General features: G+C 42.5%; 1 protein-coding gene across 1 annotated transcript in view; it reads left to right on the forward strand.

Moving 5' to 3' along the window:
* Window positions 1-16,719, forward strand: part of CINP (cyclin dependent kinase 2 interacting protein) — a 33,348-nt gene extending 16,629 nt beyond the window's left edge. The window contains exons 5-6 of the mRNA XM_030215272.1: window positions 2,495-2,621; window positions 16,204-16,719. Of these exons, the coding sequence (XP_030071132.1) occupies window positions 2,495-2,621; window positions 16,204-16,406 (330 nt within the window). The 3' untranslated portion in view covers window positions 16,407-16,719. The remainder of the gene's footprint in view (window positions 1-2,494; window positions 2,622-16,203) is intronic.
* The last annotated feature ends 642 nt before the right edge of the window (window positions 16,720-17,361 follow it).

Consider the following 17,361-nt stretch of genomic DNA (forward strand, 5'->3'; position numbering starts at 1 on the left):
TAAATCCTCAAGCGTGAGCGTTTACTCTAACTCTATAGGAAACATAAATACACCAAAATGTAGCAGTTAATTGACAGTATTCTAAAAGCTTAGTAAGTGCTTGGCATGGCCCTGCCCTTTTCACAGGCACTATCATTACAGAATAGCGCCTAAATGCACTTATGCATGTAACTGCAAATTAGGACCAATTATTGGTTGTCAGTTCGCACCTAATTATACAATTAATTATGTGTGTAACTGGCACTAATCTGTAATCTGCATGCACTATTTTGCACGCTAAGCATGAAAATGTGTGCACCAGGGGCGTAGCCAGACTTCGGTGGGAGGGGGGTCCAGAGCCTGAGGTGAGGGGGCACATTTTAGCCCCCACGGCACCGCCGACCCCCCCCCCCCCATTGCCAACCCGCCGCCACTTTTCACAATCTCATGCCATCTCGACCCCCCCCCCCCCCCCCCCCCCCGCGAACCCTCCCCCGCCGTCGCCTACCTTCTGTTTTGCTGGCGGGGGACCCCAATCCCCGGCAGCCGACGTCCTCTTCGTCCTGCAGTCAAAAAAGTCTTCGTTCTGTTGCATGCTGACGTCCTGCACGTTGTATGTGCAGGACGTCAGACTCGGAGAACAGAACGAGCTTCGTTCTGTTCTATGAGTCTGCCGGAGAATTCGTTGCCGGAGAAAGTGGTGAAGGCGGTTAGCTTAGCAGAGTTTAAAAAGGGGTTGGACGGTTTCCTAAAGGACAAGTCCATAAACCGCTACTAAACGGACTTGGAAAAATCCAAAATTCCAGGAATAACATGTATAGAATGTTTGTACGTTTGGGAAGCTTGCCAGGTGCCCTTGGCCTGGATTGGCCGCTGTCGTGGACAGGATGCTGGGCTCGATGGACCCTTGGTCTTTTCCCAGTATGGCATTACTTATGTACTCAAAACGTCCAAGTCCTTGATTATCTTCGCATCCACCTCTACTAACTTATTTTGATGACCAAAATTATTTATAAATCAGCAAATTGTAATTTTCTTCCCCCCCCCCCCCCCCCCCCCATATATAGCTGTGCTAACAATCTGATAAATTAGCTTCCATCTTGGCTACAAACTGCCAAGTTTGGTCACTTTACCACAAGGATTCAAGGGTAGTACCCGAGTACCCAGAAAGGGCTGTTTATAAGATAGATCGATACCAGGTTTCACAGCTAAGGACAGTTTAGTTACCCCACCCTAGATAACCACTGATGGGACATCAATAGAACCATAAGGAGTTATCCTTGATTCTGTTGAGTAACAAAACCAGGAGAGAAGATGCCTTGATAAATTCCGCTTCAAAAGGTTATGCCCCTTGGTCACACCCCTTTGGGCATGCGCCCATAGGTATGCAGCCATGTGCCATAGCAATTGGTTTATATACCTGATGGCTGTAGGCTGCATTGGTCACATCACCAGCAGGCATTGGGATTGATGGTTACATGTTGCGGGAGCCTCACCTTCACTAGCATTTTCCTTTTCACTCCACTGTAAACCACCCCCCCCTCCAAATAGAACTCCTCCCAAAAGAACAAGCCTTAAAGAAGAGGAAGTGCAAAGGTGAACATTTACAAAAAAAAAATATATTTTTAATTTTGCTCCATTACCTCCCTTTTCCTCTCCTTTTCAAGAGAAAAGGAGGAAACCAGATAACATAGGTTTGCCTGGCATCTGCTATATCATGGAAAATAACAGAGATAATTTTATACAGATGTAAGCACCAATTTCATTTGATTATGCTGATAGTAGTTCACTAAATCATGTTTATACTGTAATGACTATAGAACCAATGACAGAGGCTAGCAGAAAGTCCAGACTTATCATTTAGCTCCCTGACCTTGCCTAGGACAGGGGTATTTTACCTTCAGCCCTCAAGGCCGCAACCCAGTATAATTTTCAGGCTACATGCATAAACATTTGTACACATTTAATCTAAGAATTGAGCTGATTTGCATATTCAGATTATTCCGAAACAATGTCCTTGTGGCTTTTGAAGAACTGTGATGAATATCCCAGGGAAAAGAATCACTGACTAACCCGAAAATGAAACACTTTTTTTTTTTCTTCAAGTTTTGTTTTTCAACATCATTACATACAGAAGCTCATTTTCAAAGCTCATAGACTTAAAAAGTTACATTAGGTTCCTATATAACTGTAAGTCTCTATGTGCTTTGAAAATGAGCACCACAATCTATTGATCTCCTTAAACATTGTGCAACCATCTGTGACACTCACTTGCAATCTTCCTCTGACAGCATAGGAGTATATATTTTTACCCCCTTATACCTCCCCTCTCTCAGCCCCACCCTCAGCAGATCTGGTTGTGTAAACCTTTTTTTTTATTTTTTTTTTTTTTTAAATACTTCAGATTCCAACTTTCAGTTAACTCATAAATGGCTTTGTTTGTAACCTTGCTAATTGAATGATATTTTTTTCACTAGCCACAATATACCTGAATATCTCAATTCTTCATTTTAAGGGAAAAATACAGATGAAAATGGCAAAGTTGTCGTCAACATTTAAAGGAATCTGTGATCTTCAAACATATCAGCATGGAGATATTCAGAGAACACCTCTTTTTCATACATGGCCAATTCCGTATTTTTGTAAGTGGACTGAATGCTATTTTAATTTAATAATTTTTAATTTCACAGCAGGGTGGAAGTAACTGAGTTTTACATGCTCTAGGTCTTGACAAATTTTCTTTGAATTTAGTAGGAAGCTCAAAAATTTAGAAACCAATATCCCCATCAAAGTTCAAGGTCTATCTCTTCTCCTTTTAGGATCTGATTTAATCAAGCTATTTTCCCATTCTGTGTCAATGAGAGAGAGAGCTTCATAAATCAAACTGTTAATGCGCCACTGCACAGTACTTGCAGAGAAAGTGGTCCCTCCCCCTAGTCCCCAAGTGTGCTATCAGCAACATGCCAGTGATTCCTGATAGCTGTGCCTGAGGTTCCCTACCTAGTTTATTTCTCTCTCTCATATTCCTCTATACTCTGTCTTCATGGAGTCTCTTCTTTCTCAGTCCCCATAGGCGCCCGGTATAAGAGGCTTGGGGAGGCTAAGCCTCCCCAGCCCGACCTTCCATGCCTGCTGCTTTCTTCCTAGTATTGTATTGCCCCTCTTTCCCCCAAGCCCCACCTCCTGCCTTAGGCTGTAGACGTTTTCCTTCCCTGTGTCCTGTTTCGATCTCTGCCTTTCGTACAGTAGTAATTGTAAATCAAAGCTGCGCGGGACCCTGATTCTCCACACAGCAGCTGCTGCCTCATCTTCCGGCTGACCTCCAAAGAGGAAGTTATAGCAGAGGAGGCGGGGTCAGCTAGAAGTGGTAGCTGGCGATCTGCTTTCTTTTCAGCACTTTCAGACCCTGCACGAGGCTATGCTATGGTTACAGAAGCAGGATTCAAGAAATCAGAGCCAAAGAGTTGAGCAGACTTGGAGGTAACTGCAGACCTTCTGCAAAGCAGTCACAGAGCTGTTAATGTGCAGTGGCAATGCTTAAACTGCTGCAAATTGCATAAGTATTCCACATGCCAAAACAAAACGTAGTTGCTTTAGCCCTGACGCTAGCTCTAAAGTGGAACCATGCTGACAAGAAATCCAGACGTACAAATGCAATGGCTGAACAAATTGCTGTAAATATGACTGTTTTACATTTTTATTTACTTGTGTATTTAAAAGAAAATGTTTTCTGGCAGGATTTTATTGTTCCACAATTTAGGAATCGGTTAAAAAGGTTCAAACAAGAAGAGTTCTGGAAAGCTGATGAGGTGAATTTTCATTCTCTGCTCCCAGTATACAAACGAGTTTTAGTGAATCATACTGCATGTGAAAGGGTTCACCTACAAGTTTTACTGTGTAGAAAATAAATTAATCTTTGTTCAGTGGTAGCTTTTGAAATATTATAGTAACAATTTTCAGCTACTAGCACTATACAATGTTTTGATTTATGGCTTTACATATTAAATTTAAATATTTATATATGCAAAGTGAGCAAGCATCTTTTAACAGTTGCACCTTGCAAGACACAACAAGAACCTGTTACAAAACAAATTACCTTTTGTATAAGTTTATAGAGTTTTAGATAAACAAGTTGTCCTCTTATGTCATTTAGAATTATAATGAGTAGCAAGAGTGCGGTATTACTAATCAATGCCTACATTACACTACATTTTCTTCATTTTATCTAAAATATCATCCAATCCACGCTGTACACTATCGTAATAGCCTAGAGTAGTGGATGTAAAAAAAAAAAAGGGGTTGTGATTGTGGTTAGTATATGCTTTGAACAATCACTTTACTCTTTGACATATGATACATATCTAATATCTAAATTTAATAAAAGGTATTAATTGTAACTATTTTATTTTAACTTTTTTTTCTGTGTTGTCAGACAATTATAGATGTAAGCTCCACCCCTGGCCCCACCCCTAATCCCGCCCCCTTTAGCCTCCCCAAACAGTTGGGCCACCGACCGCCTATGTCAGTCCCCCATCTCAAGTCTCTCATCCCTCTATCCCCAACAGGTTCTCCTCTTCCTCCTCCCTTTCCTCCGTTAACCCAGCCAGCAGGAACTCTCATACTAGTCTCATGATTTCAAATCTCACTGGCATGAGAAATCCTGCACCATATGGCTCAAACCTACCACTACAGACTGTAAAAGAGCTGTTTCTTCAGTTGCAGCCAAATCAGGATAAAACATTGGACTTGCAAAATCCAGGGCACTAAAGTACATTTTCTAGATACCTGGAACACAGGATTTGTCAAGCCCTTATAGACACACACAGTTTTAAGGACTAATACTAATAGCTTCTAAAAAGAGATGCATCCTTTGTGAATATCATTTTTTCCATACAGTAGGACTTTATAGGCCTTACTAAAATTTAATCTCTTTCAGGTTAGGGTTCTATCAGACTTAACAATGATGGAGAATAACAGTTGGCTTAAAGGGGCGTGGGAGCTACTGCATGTCTGAATTTACTACTCTCCTTCCCCAAATCAGCTCACAGCAAGTTATATTCAGCTATATAAGTTATTCCCTAGACCTTGGAGGGCAAGATGACTGGCAAGATCACAAATAACATATAAGATATTGCAATATTAGATCAGACCAAAAGTTCATCAAGCCCAGTATCCTATTTCCAACCATGGTCAATCCAGGTTACAGGTACCTGACAGGATCCCAAAAAAGTTGCAAGATTCCATGCCACCTGTCAGCAGCAGATTTCTCCTTCATAATGATTTATGAACTTTTCCTCCGGGAGCTGGTCCAAACCTTTTTTTAAAGCCCAGCTACACTACCAGCTTTTATAACATTCTCCATTGGGGGGGAGTCACGTGATGCAGTTGGAGCGATAGCAACGTTTTGGTGCTGCTCCGCGGACCCCGCTCGCTCCCGGCGATCTACAAACTGACTGACCTCAAAATATACTAATTTCGTCCCGTTAAAGTGTGGTGGAAGGTGCATGGACCCATTTCTTGTACCCATGCCGCTTGGAAGCACGAGGAAGAGCTCAAAAAACGAAAAAGAAAAGACCTTGGTAATGAGCGGTGAATCCAAGATGGCGGCCGCGTCGCCGCGAGGCGAGGCTGAGTTTACCGCCAGACAGCTCTCACAACTAGTAGCGGCGGTGGGCACAGCGCTTGAGCCCCGATTCCTCACACTAGAGGGGAAGCTGGAGAAACTGGACAGCCGATTGGGAGAAATCAATAGCAGAACCGCGGAGGTGGAAAGGAGAGTCTCTGAAATCGAAGACACTTGGCAACAACATGAGCCAGAACTTTCCAACCTAAAAAAACGCCTGGCCGCCCAAGAGGAGAAGTTGGATGAACTAGAAAACAGAGCCAGACGATGTAATCTTAGGCTGGTGGGTCTGCCTGAAACAATTCCTGATAAAAATCTGGGCACGCTGCTTGAAAATTGGATTTCTAAAGAATTTGCTATCTCGGACAGCAGAGGTCCACTATGTATCGAAAGAGCACATAGGCTGGGGAAACCACGCCTAAATGGAGCTAAACCTAGAGTGGTAATTATAAAAATTCACAATTATATTCACAAAGAAGAAATCCTACAGGGATTCCGTCAGAAAAGAGATTCGCTTAATTACGCAGGTGCCCAGATCCGCATATTTCAAGACTACTCAGCCAGCATACAAGAAAGGAGAAGGAAATTTCACCCGGTGTGTACCACTTTGATTGAACAAAATACCAGGTTCATGCTGCTTTACCCTGCCACTCTAAAAATTATGGAAAACGGGAAGTGGATATCATTTACATCAGAACACTTAGCACGGCAATACATTAACAAAGAGCTGAAAAGCCAGGAAGCACCGGCTTGAACCAGTTCTGAGCACATGGTGGTGAGCACATTATGCAATTGATTGAAATGTCTTGATGGGACAAACAGCACTGTAAAGACTTTCTATATAGAGGTCATAGTTTATATGTTTATTATTGCATTGTTGGGCCTGGGGGTGAGTGGGGAACCGGCACGTTGTGACTCTGCCTAGATGGGGTTTTCCATCTCGGGGTTAATCTGGGAGCAAAGGGGGGGATAAGGGGGTTAGATACAGGGAGGGAGGGAGGGAGGGGGGTGGGTAAGGATGGGAGGGAAGAGATAGGAGTGGAGTCATGTTATAAAATAGCGAAGAAGTTCTTAACAATGTTTGTTCTCACAAATGGAGTGTTTGGGATAATGAAAAATCTCCCACAGGTTGAACCACATATCCCCTGGGGGAGGCTGGGCTCCCGGAGGAATATTTTGATGCTAACCATGATAGTTTCAATGAAATACAGGAAAGATTAGTCGAACTGGTCTTAAGATACTATCATGGAATGTTTCAGGAGTCACATCACCTGTAAAACGATATAAAATTCTGACACAGATAAAGAGACACGGTATAGATATTGCATGCTTACAGGAAACAAAGTTATCCGACTCAGAACACAAAAAATTATGTCAGCGATGGGTGGGTGAAAGCCACTTCTCCTCTTCGGGAAATAGGAGGAGCGGGGTAGCAATACTTATTCGTAAGGGATTACCTTGCACAACAAAACTAATCCATAGAGACACGGAGGGACGACTTGTACTCTTACAAATAAACTATCAAGGACAAAAGTTTTACATCTGTGCAATATATGCCCCAAATGCTTATAGCTCAAATTTCTTCCAGTCCCTTATAACACTAGGACTACAGTACAGCGATGCCCCCTGGATATGGGCGGGAGATTTTAATCAAGTACTAGACCCGAGTCTAGATAGATCCTCACCTACAACTATTCCCGGGTCCGGTAAGGGGAAGGGGATACCAATGCTCTGTAAACACCTCCAATTGATTGATCCGTGGCGCACCCTCCACCCCACAACAAAAGACTATACACATCAGTCTAAAGTACATTCCTCCTGGTCCAGAATTGACTACATACTAATCTCACAACCCTGGTTCTTTAAAGTCCAGAAAGCCACTATTGGCCCGATGGAAATATCGGACCATAGCATGATATGGGTGGAAATTAATATAGGTGGGGGTAGTGGAGGAAGCAATAAATGGAGATTTCCTGCATATTTATACCAAGATAAACAATTGTTAGAACACATGCAAGAAAAATGGCAATTATATGAAGATACAAACTTGATTTCATGTGATTCCCCTACAATATATTGGGAAGCCTCTAAGGCGGTTATGAGGGGAGAAATAATAGCATTTCAGTGTGCTAGAAAAAAACGCCTGGCAGCCGGAATATTACAACTAGAAACAACATATATAAAGGCCAAGAGGAAATACTTGGGTAACCCAACAACAATTAATAGAGACTCAATGTCTGCAGCCTTAGTAGCATTGAACTCCCTGATACACGAACAAACAAAGAAACAGTTAATAGCGCGACGTCTGAATTTTCAAAGATTTGGGAACAAGTCTGGGAAATTATTGACAAGGGCGGCAAAAGCAACTACTACACAGCGATTTATCCCTTTGATTGAAAATGCCAAGGGAGATAAGTTTAATCAATTACAGGACATAGTAAACGCATTCCATGAGCATTTTACACAGATGTATACTTCCCAAAATAGGGTCCAAGGCCCCCTGACTAAAGATTACTTAGAGGATGCAAAAATGCCACGATTGCCAGAGGAAGCCAGTCAAATACTATCTAAACCCCTACAAACACAAGAAGTACTCAAAGTAATAAAAAACTTACAAATAGGGTCGGCGCCAGGATTGGACGGCTTCTCCAATGAGTATTACAAAATGCTAACACCACAACTATGTGGAGCGTTAACTGACTATTTAGAAGCAGTGGTTGCCAGGGGAGCCTTTTCACCCAGAGAGAATGAGGCGTTGATCACCCTAATTCCTAAACCAGGCAAACCCAAAGAGCAAGTAGAATCCTATAGGCCCATCTCCCTCATTAATGTTGATGTAAAGATTCTATCCCGAATTTTAGCAAATAGACTGATGCACCACTTGCCAGTATTAATTGGAGAACACCAGGTGGGGTTTGTTAAGGGCCGTCAAGCAGTTCAGCAGGTACGGAAAGCCCTATTGGCAGTGGCATATGGGCAAGCTACAGGGGATCCCCTCATATTGGTTAGCCTAGATGCAGCCAAAGCATTTGACAAAGTTAACTGGGACTATATGTTCCAAGTACTTGAATATACGGGCTTAGATGGCTGGTTTTTAAAGGCCACAAAAACACTGTACAAAAACACCACAGCACAACTATTAATAAATGGTACCAGGTCTAAGCCATTTGGAGTGGAGCGGGTTACCAGACAAGGATGTCCACTATCCCCTTTGCTGTTCCTCATATATTTAGAACCGTTATTGCGTACTATGCTTTTGGACCCAGACATACAGGGAGTTACGCTTCACGGGACACTAATTAAAACCCTGGCTTTTGCTGATGATATGCTTCTCACACTTACTCAACCAAAAACTTCAATCCAACGCCTACTAGAAGTCATAGACGAATTTGGGTTTTACTCAGGATTGCAATTAAACTTGCAAAAATCACTGGCCCTTTCAGTACAAGAAACAGTGCAAGAGGAGTGGGAAGGTCCCTTTCCCTTTCAGTGGGCCCGGGGCTCCCTTAAGTACCTAGGGGTCAAGGTACCAAGGGATCTGACAAAGTTGTATAAGGAAAATATAGACCCCTTAATGAGGCATACAAGGGGGGCTCTACAGGGGTGGCAGGGCCTACCTTTGTCTTTCAGGGGAAGAATCACCATGTACAACATGTTTGTTTTTCCCAAATGGACATATACTTTCCAGATGATCCCTGCTATATTGGGATATAAAGAGGAGAGGTGGCTTAAAAAAACCCTTACAACATTTCTGTGGCAAGGAAAACGCGCACGTATTGGGTTACATAAACTTATGAGACCTTGCCTAAAAGGAGGGCTAGGGCTGCTTAATTTAAAACTTATTTCAATTGCTTGTAACCTGAGACATTTATCAGATTGGTTTCGTTCCAGAGAGTTTTTCTCCTGTACGAAAGTGGAAACCTTGCTGATGGCCCCAATGGGATTTGCTTATTGGCTACATGCCCCTCCAGGGGAACTCCCAAACCTGGGCCCATATAGATTTCTATTGAACCCCTTGCGGAAAACATGGAAATGGTTGAGTAAAAGAAACAAATGGAATAGTACGGTGTCCCCATTACTACCCATTAAAGGTAACTCAGCATTCCCGGAGGGAGGAAACTCTGCGTTGTTTAGGAAATGGGAGATGTGTGGTATTAAATATCTATTCCAAGTAGTGTCGGAGACAGGGGTTATTAAAACATTTCAGGCCCTGTGTACAGAATTTGGACTTAAACAAAAAGACTATTTTCAATATTTGCAACTTAAACATTATATACGAACGTTGCCGGCTATGGCTCTTACCCAACAAACATGGGAATCAATGAGTGAGATGCTGGGCCTAGAAGCACAATTAAAAGTGCCACTCAAATACTTTCACCGCCATTTAAGAGAGTTACAGGAAACACTTGACTACGCGCAGGTGTCACAACAATGGCATCAGGAGCTCCGATGGAAACCGGATCCAGAACAGATAAAACTGAGCTTAAAGGGTGTATACAGTGTGACGGAGAATGTAACCTGGCAGGAAATGCATTACAAATTTCTCATGAGATTGTATATATCACCACACAGGGCCTACAAGGCGACTTTGAGAGCAACAGATGACTGCCCAAAATGTGGAACAGTGGGGGCATCTTTGGGACATATGTTCTGGTACTGCCCAAGGGTAAAGCCCTTCTGGATAAAACTTGGACATCAAGTATTGCAAATGTGGAACATACATTGGCAGCCAACACCGGGACAATTATTTGATGTCTATAAAATTTGCGGCAAGTCACCAGAGAGACTTAAAGAATTCTTGAAAAGAGTAATCTTGATGGGCAAACGCACCATATTACAACTATGGTTACAACCAGACCCACCCGAAACACCGCAATGGCGTGGTGCTATGATGCAATGCTGTATGCTGGAAAAAAAAAAAGTGGGAGACTTAGCTTCAAAGAAGGGAGACCAGTTCTGTAAAACCTGGCTCCCGTTCTGGGATACCCTGACACCCGTTGTGAGAAGCAGGATATTGAATTGTTAATAGAACTTGTAGAGGAATGAGGGTGGGGAGGGGGGGGAGGAGGGAGAAAATGTATAACCTTGATGACATTTTTATATGTATTGTTCGCATTATTTGATATGATATGTTCAGTGTTATCAATAAAATGATATGGAAAAAAAACATTCTCCATTGGTGAATTTCCAGAGCTTAGAAGTAAAAAAGTATTTTTTTCTGATTTTGTTTTAAATGTAGTACGTAGTAACTCCATTGCATACCGTGTACTTTTTAAAACAGTAAATTACCGATTCACACTTACCTATTCCACTATCTCATAATTTTATAAACCTATCATATTTTCCCTTAGCTGCCTCTTCTCCAAACTAAAGTGCTCTAACCTCTTTAGCCTTTCCTCACACCTTTATTATTTTGATTGCCCTTCTCTCTAACGTTTTTTAATTCAGCTATATCTTTTTTGAGATGCAGTAACTAGAATTGCACATAATACTCATGGTGCAGTCCACCATGGAACAATACCAGAAACATTGAGATTAGAGGCTGTCCACATTTTGGTTTCAGCACCAAACCCAGCCCAAAATCCAGCCTGTGCATTTTCAGCTGGAATCAAAGCTGTGTGAAGCTCCCCTCCCATACCCATCCGCCAGCAGCAGTCCACCTCTCTGACGCACCCACCCAACCACCAGTCCCCATCGCAGCAGCCTCCCTCATGCGCCTACCATGTTATTAGTGGGTAGTGGGCACATGAATGATTCTAACTTGCTCCTGTGCACGGTCAGCTCCTGCTTCAAATTGGCTGCAGAGGTCTTGGAAGCCATTTTGAAGGAGGAGCTGGCCATGCGCAGGAGTTAGTGGAGATTGCTCCTATACCCCTTACCTACTAATGACATGGTAAACCCAAGAGGGGACTGCTGCCAATGGGGGTTGCTATCAAGGGTTGGGTTCAGGATTGGGGCACTTTATGATTGTGTGGAGGGCGGGGCCAGTTTAGTCTTCACCTGAAACCAAGCAGTCAATTTCAGTCACAGATCCTGGTTTTGGTTGGGCTCCAATTATGATATTCTCTGTTTTTATTCTCAATTCCTTTCCTAATAGTTTTTAACATTGTAGTTAGTTTCTTGGCTACTGCCATACAGGGAACAGAGGATTTTGACATATTGTCCACGATGATGCGTAGATTATTATTATTTGTTACATTTGTATCCCACATTTTCCCACCTTTTGCAGGTTCAATGTGGCTTACATATAACTGTTAGCGGCATGAACAAACATGATATGAATGAATACAAAGTGATATTGTAGTATAATGAGGTACATGTATGGTAGGAACAGTTGGGGGGAACTTAGAGGGGGAGATGGGGAAGAAGAGTCAGGTAATGTCCATTACGGTCTTTGGTTATATTGTGTCGCAAGTGACCATGTATTTTTATGTTGGGTCGGTGGGGTATGCTCTTCTGAACAGGTCTGTCTTTAGTGCTTTCCAAAAATCTAGGTGGTCGAGCGTAGTTTTTACTGCTTTTGGCAATGCATTCCATAGTTGTGCGCTTAGGTAGGAAAAGCTGGTTGCATAGGTGGATTTGTATTTGAGTCCTTTGCTGCTTGGGTAGTGGAGGTTTAGGTATGATCGTGCAGATTTTGTGGTGGTTCTTTGTTGGCAGGTCGATGAGTTCTGTCATGTATCCCGGTGCCTCGCCGTAAATAATTTTATGAACAGTCGTGTAGATTTTGAAAGTGATGCGTTTTTTGATTGGTAGCCAGTGAAATTTTTCTCTGAGTGGTTTGGCGCTATCAAAACATGTTTTTCCAAATATAAGCCTGGCTGCTGTGTTTTGGGCAGTCTGGAGTTTCTTTATGATTTGATCCTAGCATCCCGCATAGATTGCCGCATTGAGCCTGCCATGAGTGGGAAAGCGCGGGGTACAAATGTAACAGAAATAAATAAAATAATTCCATTGCAGTAATCTGCGTGGCTTAGTACCATGTTACGATCTTTTTCCCAGGTGGTGATTCCTAATATGGAAGTTTGCATTGTGTAGCTGCAGTTTGGGTTGGTCTTTCTTACATGCATGACTTGGTACATGTCCACACTAAACTTCATTTCCCAGTTTTTGTAAGTGGGAGAAGCAGAATTTGAACCCTAGCTTGTAACCTACTTCTCTCTTTATCAGTAGACTTGGTACCAAGCGAGGTCTGTGATAATGCTTGCATTTGTTTCACCTTAACAGTGAAATATTAATTGCATTATTTTATGATCTGTGTAAAAGGGAATTGAACTGAAGAGTTCTACACCATTAAAATAAATGTAAATATTAATCAAATGTCAGCAGCTCTGAGATAAAATCCCTCAAATTATAGCAATAAAAACTAAGATATGCAAGATAATAGGGCACCATCTGTTACAAGAGTCCTGTATTAGCAGCCAGCATTCTGCTGAAATCCATATAACTGAGGCAGTCTACCGGTGATGGCAGAACCCTAAGATATCACTATGAAACAGAGCATGGGTAGCAAACCAGCCACTGTTCCAGGATGTGAAATTTCTAGTTAAGCTTGCAGGAAGCACTTCATTCATGGATGCTTAGTGTTGTTAAAATTTTGCAGCACCAGTGGTACAGTGTAAGGGAAGGGAAAGAGAACAAATTTGGATTGGGGAAGGAAAGAAGAAGGGAGGGGGAGGATATGAGCATTGCACTACAGAAGAAAAGGAACGAGGGGAGGGTGAGTTGAAGGGCAAGGATAGTAGAGGGAATAAAACATCTAGAAGAGAAGGAAGTAGGATGTTGCTCAGTTCTGGGACACATAAATAACAAGATATCACTTTTTTGTGCAATGGGCCTTATCTGTAAGTGGTTGTCACCAAGATTGATATCTTTGTTTCCATCACTTCTTTTTTTGGTAGCATCTACCTGCACAAAATAGCGATACCTGCATGGCAATTTCCAGACTCCCACCCCACCCCACTCCACTCCACATCTACTCATCTATACTGAGCAGATCTGAGGCATATACTTTTTTTTTAACTAATGTTTTATATTTTATGTGTAAAAGCTGCTTTAGTACTGTTGTACTATGCTAAGTAGTAGTAGTACTATGCTCTGCCCTCCTCACAGTACAGCTTTTTTCCCTTCCTAAAGATGTCTCTTTTTTATGATTCATGTGCCTCTACTACACTCTTCTCACTTTTTTCCCTTGTCATCCTATTTGACCACAACTGCTGTTCTTCCTCCACCCAGTCTCTGTCCTGCCTCCCAGTTCCACTCCTATTTTTCCTCTCATGTAGCCTTCCTCCACTCTCAATCCTCTCCCTCTTCCTTTCTTCCCAGGTCAACAGGAATGCTTCAAATGTTGTCAGCCACCTCCTCCAGATTTGCCCTTTGATAACGCAGGACTCATGAGTGGAGGAGTGGCCTAGTGGTTAGGGTGGTGGACTTTGGTCCTGGGGAACTGAGTTCAATTCCCACTTCAGGCACAGGCAGCTGCTTGTAAGTCACTTAACCCTCCATTGTCCCATGTAAGCCGCATTGAGCCTGCCATGAGTGGGAAAGCGCAGGGTACAAATGTAACCAAAATAAAATAGATACTATTGGAGATTCTACATGGAATGTTGCTACTATTGGAGATTCTACATATTCCACTAGCAACATTCCATGTAGAAGGCTGCGCAGGCTTCTGTTTCTGTGAGTCTGACGTCCTGCACGTATGTGCAGGACGTCAGACTCACAGAAGCAGAAGCCTGCGCGGCCACATTGGTGATCTGCAAGGGCTGACTTCTACATGGAATGTTGCTAGTGGAATAGCAACATTCCATGTAGAATCTCAAATAGTAGGAAAAGTGGAGGAGTGGCCTAGTGGTTAGGGTGGTGGACTTTGGTCCTGAGGAACTGAGTTCGATTCCCACTTCAGGCACAGGCAGCTCCTTGTGACTCTGGGCAAGTCACTTAACCCTCCATTGCCCCATGTAAGCCGCATTGAGCCTGCCATGAGTGGGAAAGCGCGGAGTACAAATATAAATAAAATAAAAATTAGGGCCATGCGGTTCAAAGCACTAGTTGAGCCTGGGAAGAAGAAATAGACAAATGTAGCCTGAAGAAGTTCTGTCTTTATCCTGCTGCCATCTTGCTGGGCTCACCAATACAGCCACCATCTTGGTTACCTAGGGCTTGCGGAATTTAAAGTTGAAGGTTAGATTTTGTGGACACGCATGAGACCAGGGCCACTTATTTTACCTTTTATTTACTTGTTTAGATTTAGCTCAGTAGTAGCTCAAAGTCCGTTAGGTATAGTAGAGTTTGCCCTGTCTCCAAAGGGCTTATAATCTGGTTGTACCTGAGGAAGTTCAAAGTGACTTGCAAGGTCATTTGGAGCCTAAGTGGAACTTAAACCCAAGCTTTCTTGATTCTCAGCCCGTTTCTCTAACTGCTAAGGTATTCCTGCACTCCACAGCCAGTAGCAGAAATTAAAACTGTAGTACTGTATGCCTTTTCAAGGTAGAAACAAAGTATTTGTACTCATTTACTTTATTTTTAGGACTGTATTCAGTCTAGCTACTTCTGGCTGCCCCAATACTGATACAGTAATGGAACCTGTGTTGTCTACAGAGTTCCACTTTTGACTCCTGTCCATAGAGCATTATCCCACAAGGCCTGGGGATCATTCAGATGTGTATTGCAAATGTGAGACAAGCTTTGATGTTACTCTTGGATAGTAGCCATTTCTGCCCTGAGCATAGGCGGTCGGTGGCCCAATTGTGTGGGGGAATTAGCATGGACTTTTGCTATGTTTTGGGATCCTACCAGGTACATGTGACCTGGTATGCAGCTGGAAGGAACACAGGATGGCATGTCTTTTACTTGAAATAGTGTTGCTTTGATATGTATGGATTGTTATAGTGCTGTACACTCACGTAGCCAGCACAGTTACATACGTGAAAGGGTTAATTTCAGTATACCTGCTCAGCATATACTGTTTCCATTGCACAAAAATCATATAACTAGTAAAATGCCTATGGGCATACTTTAGCTGGAAACTTGCATCCAAAAGTGTTCAAAGCAAAGGTAAAGGATTTTCTTTATCATCCTCCTAATTTATCCTCACAAGTTTGCTTACAGAAACTTCAGCCAGGTTAAAATGAAGGCTGGACAAAGGATCTTGTGGACCCTAATCAAAAAAAAAAAAAATCAAAGGTCTTTTTTTCTCCATCTGTTTTTTGTTTCGCCCTAGAGTTGTTAACAGGGGCTTCTAGTTGGTGCTAGGATGCCACAGGTATGAACAGAAACAGGCTCTGAAAAAAAAATCCTTTAATTAAAAAACCTCCCAACAACTTCCTTCTGAGCTATAGAGGGGATTATATTTTCAGCAGGCTGTATTTTATTTTTGTCAACCTTACACTGGGGGTAGACATTGATGGTACTCATATACCCAGCATGCATGCTTGTCCTGCTTCTCTAGCATATGAGATGACGAGCCATGCCCAGCAGAAGACAGCTTGGTGGCTCAGGCAAACAGCTGGGACAAATGGTTCATACCTTATGTGCTAGAAGGGAGCAGGGAATCATTCGGCTGCCCCATACATAATACAGCTTTCTTTTTTTAACCTTAGATGAAATTTCTCTGAAGATGTCTGAAATGTACAAACAGGAATGGCTTCTGAAAGAGATCATAATGCAAGAACTAGCACACAACACAGACCAGGATCTGATGATGGTTTATCTGTCTGCATGGCTGCATCAGCCATATCTGGAGAATAATATCAGAGTTCTACTGGAGAGCATGCTACTGGAAACTGGACACAGAACACTTTGACTGGCTTCTGAATATAATATTTGTGTATCATATACAGAGTTCAAAAATGATTGTTTAAAATGCAGTATTGACTTATGAAAGGATATGTAAATACAATGGCTTCATCTCTTTTTCTTGATAAGGTACTTTCTACCCCTATTTCATTTTAAGGTAATCTTAAAAATTTTTTGCCAGCTCTTATCTTTGTTAGCCTTTGTAATATGACCATGTAATGTTGTATTGTCACCATGTTTTTGGGGACTAGCACATAAGAATAGCCATATTGTCAGACCAATAGTCCATCTAGCCCAGAATCCTGTTTCCAACAGGGGCGTACCTGGCAGAATCCAATGCTATCAATCCTGGGGTAAGCAGTGGCTTTATGTTTATCTCAATAGCAGACAATGGACCTTTCCTCCAGAAACCTGTCAAGGTTGGGCGTGATCTTTAGATTTCACAGTAAATTGCCTTTACACTAATGCCATACCTGAGACATAGGCGGTTGGCAGCTCAGCTGTTCAGGGAGGCTAAAGTGGCAAAAAATTAAACAGTGAAAACTTCAATGGATATAGGTTTCTTAAGCGATTGAAAAGGTGTTTGTAAATGATGGCTACGCCTCCATTGAGGCCTGCAGCCAGTCTGCCTCTCATCTCTCTTACACCTCCCACTTGCCCTCAGCCAACACACCTATGGCAACAATTCAGCAGTATTTAAAGATCCCTCAAGGGAGATCACATGATGCAATGAGAGGGTGAGACGTGTCTTCACGCTGAGGCACCTCATACGAATCTTGCAGGACTACTCGGCGCAAGCAGAGGATCACAGGCATCAGTTCACTCCGTTATGCCATCTCCTGATGGACCTCCAAGCAAAATTTATGTTGCTTTACCCGGCGGTGCTAAAGGTTAGACATGACAGCCATCGGAATTCATTTGATTCAGTGGTAGCGGCCAAAGAATTTGTATCGGGACTTGAG

Source organism: Microcaecilia unicolor, chromosome 9 (assembly GCF_901765095.1).
Source record: "Microcaecilia unicolor chromosome 9, aMicUni1.1, whole genome shotgun sequence".
Lineage (NCBI taxonomy): Eukaryota > Metazoa > Chordata > Amphibia > Gymnophiona > Siphonopidae > Microcaecilia > Microcaecilia unicolor.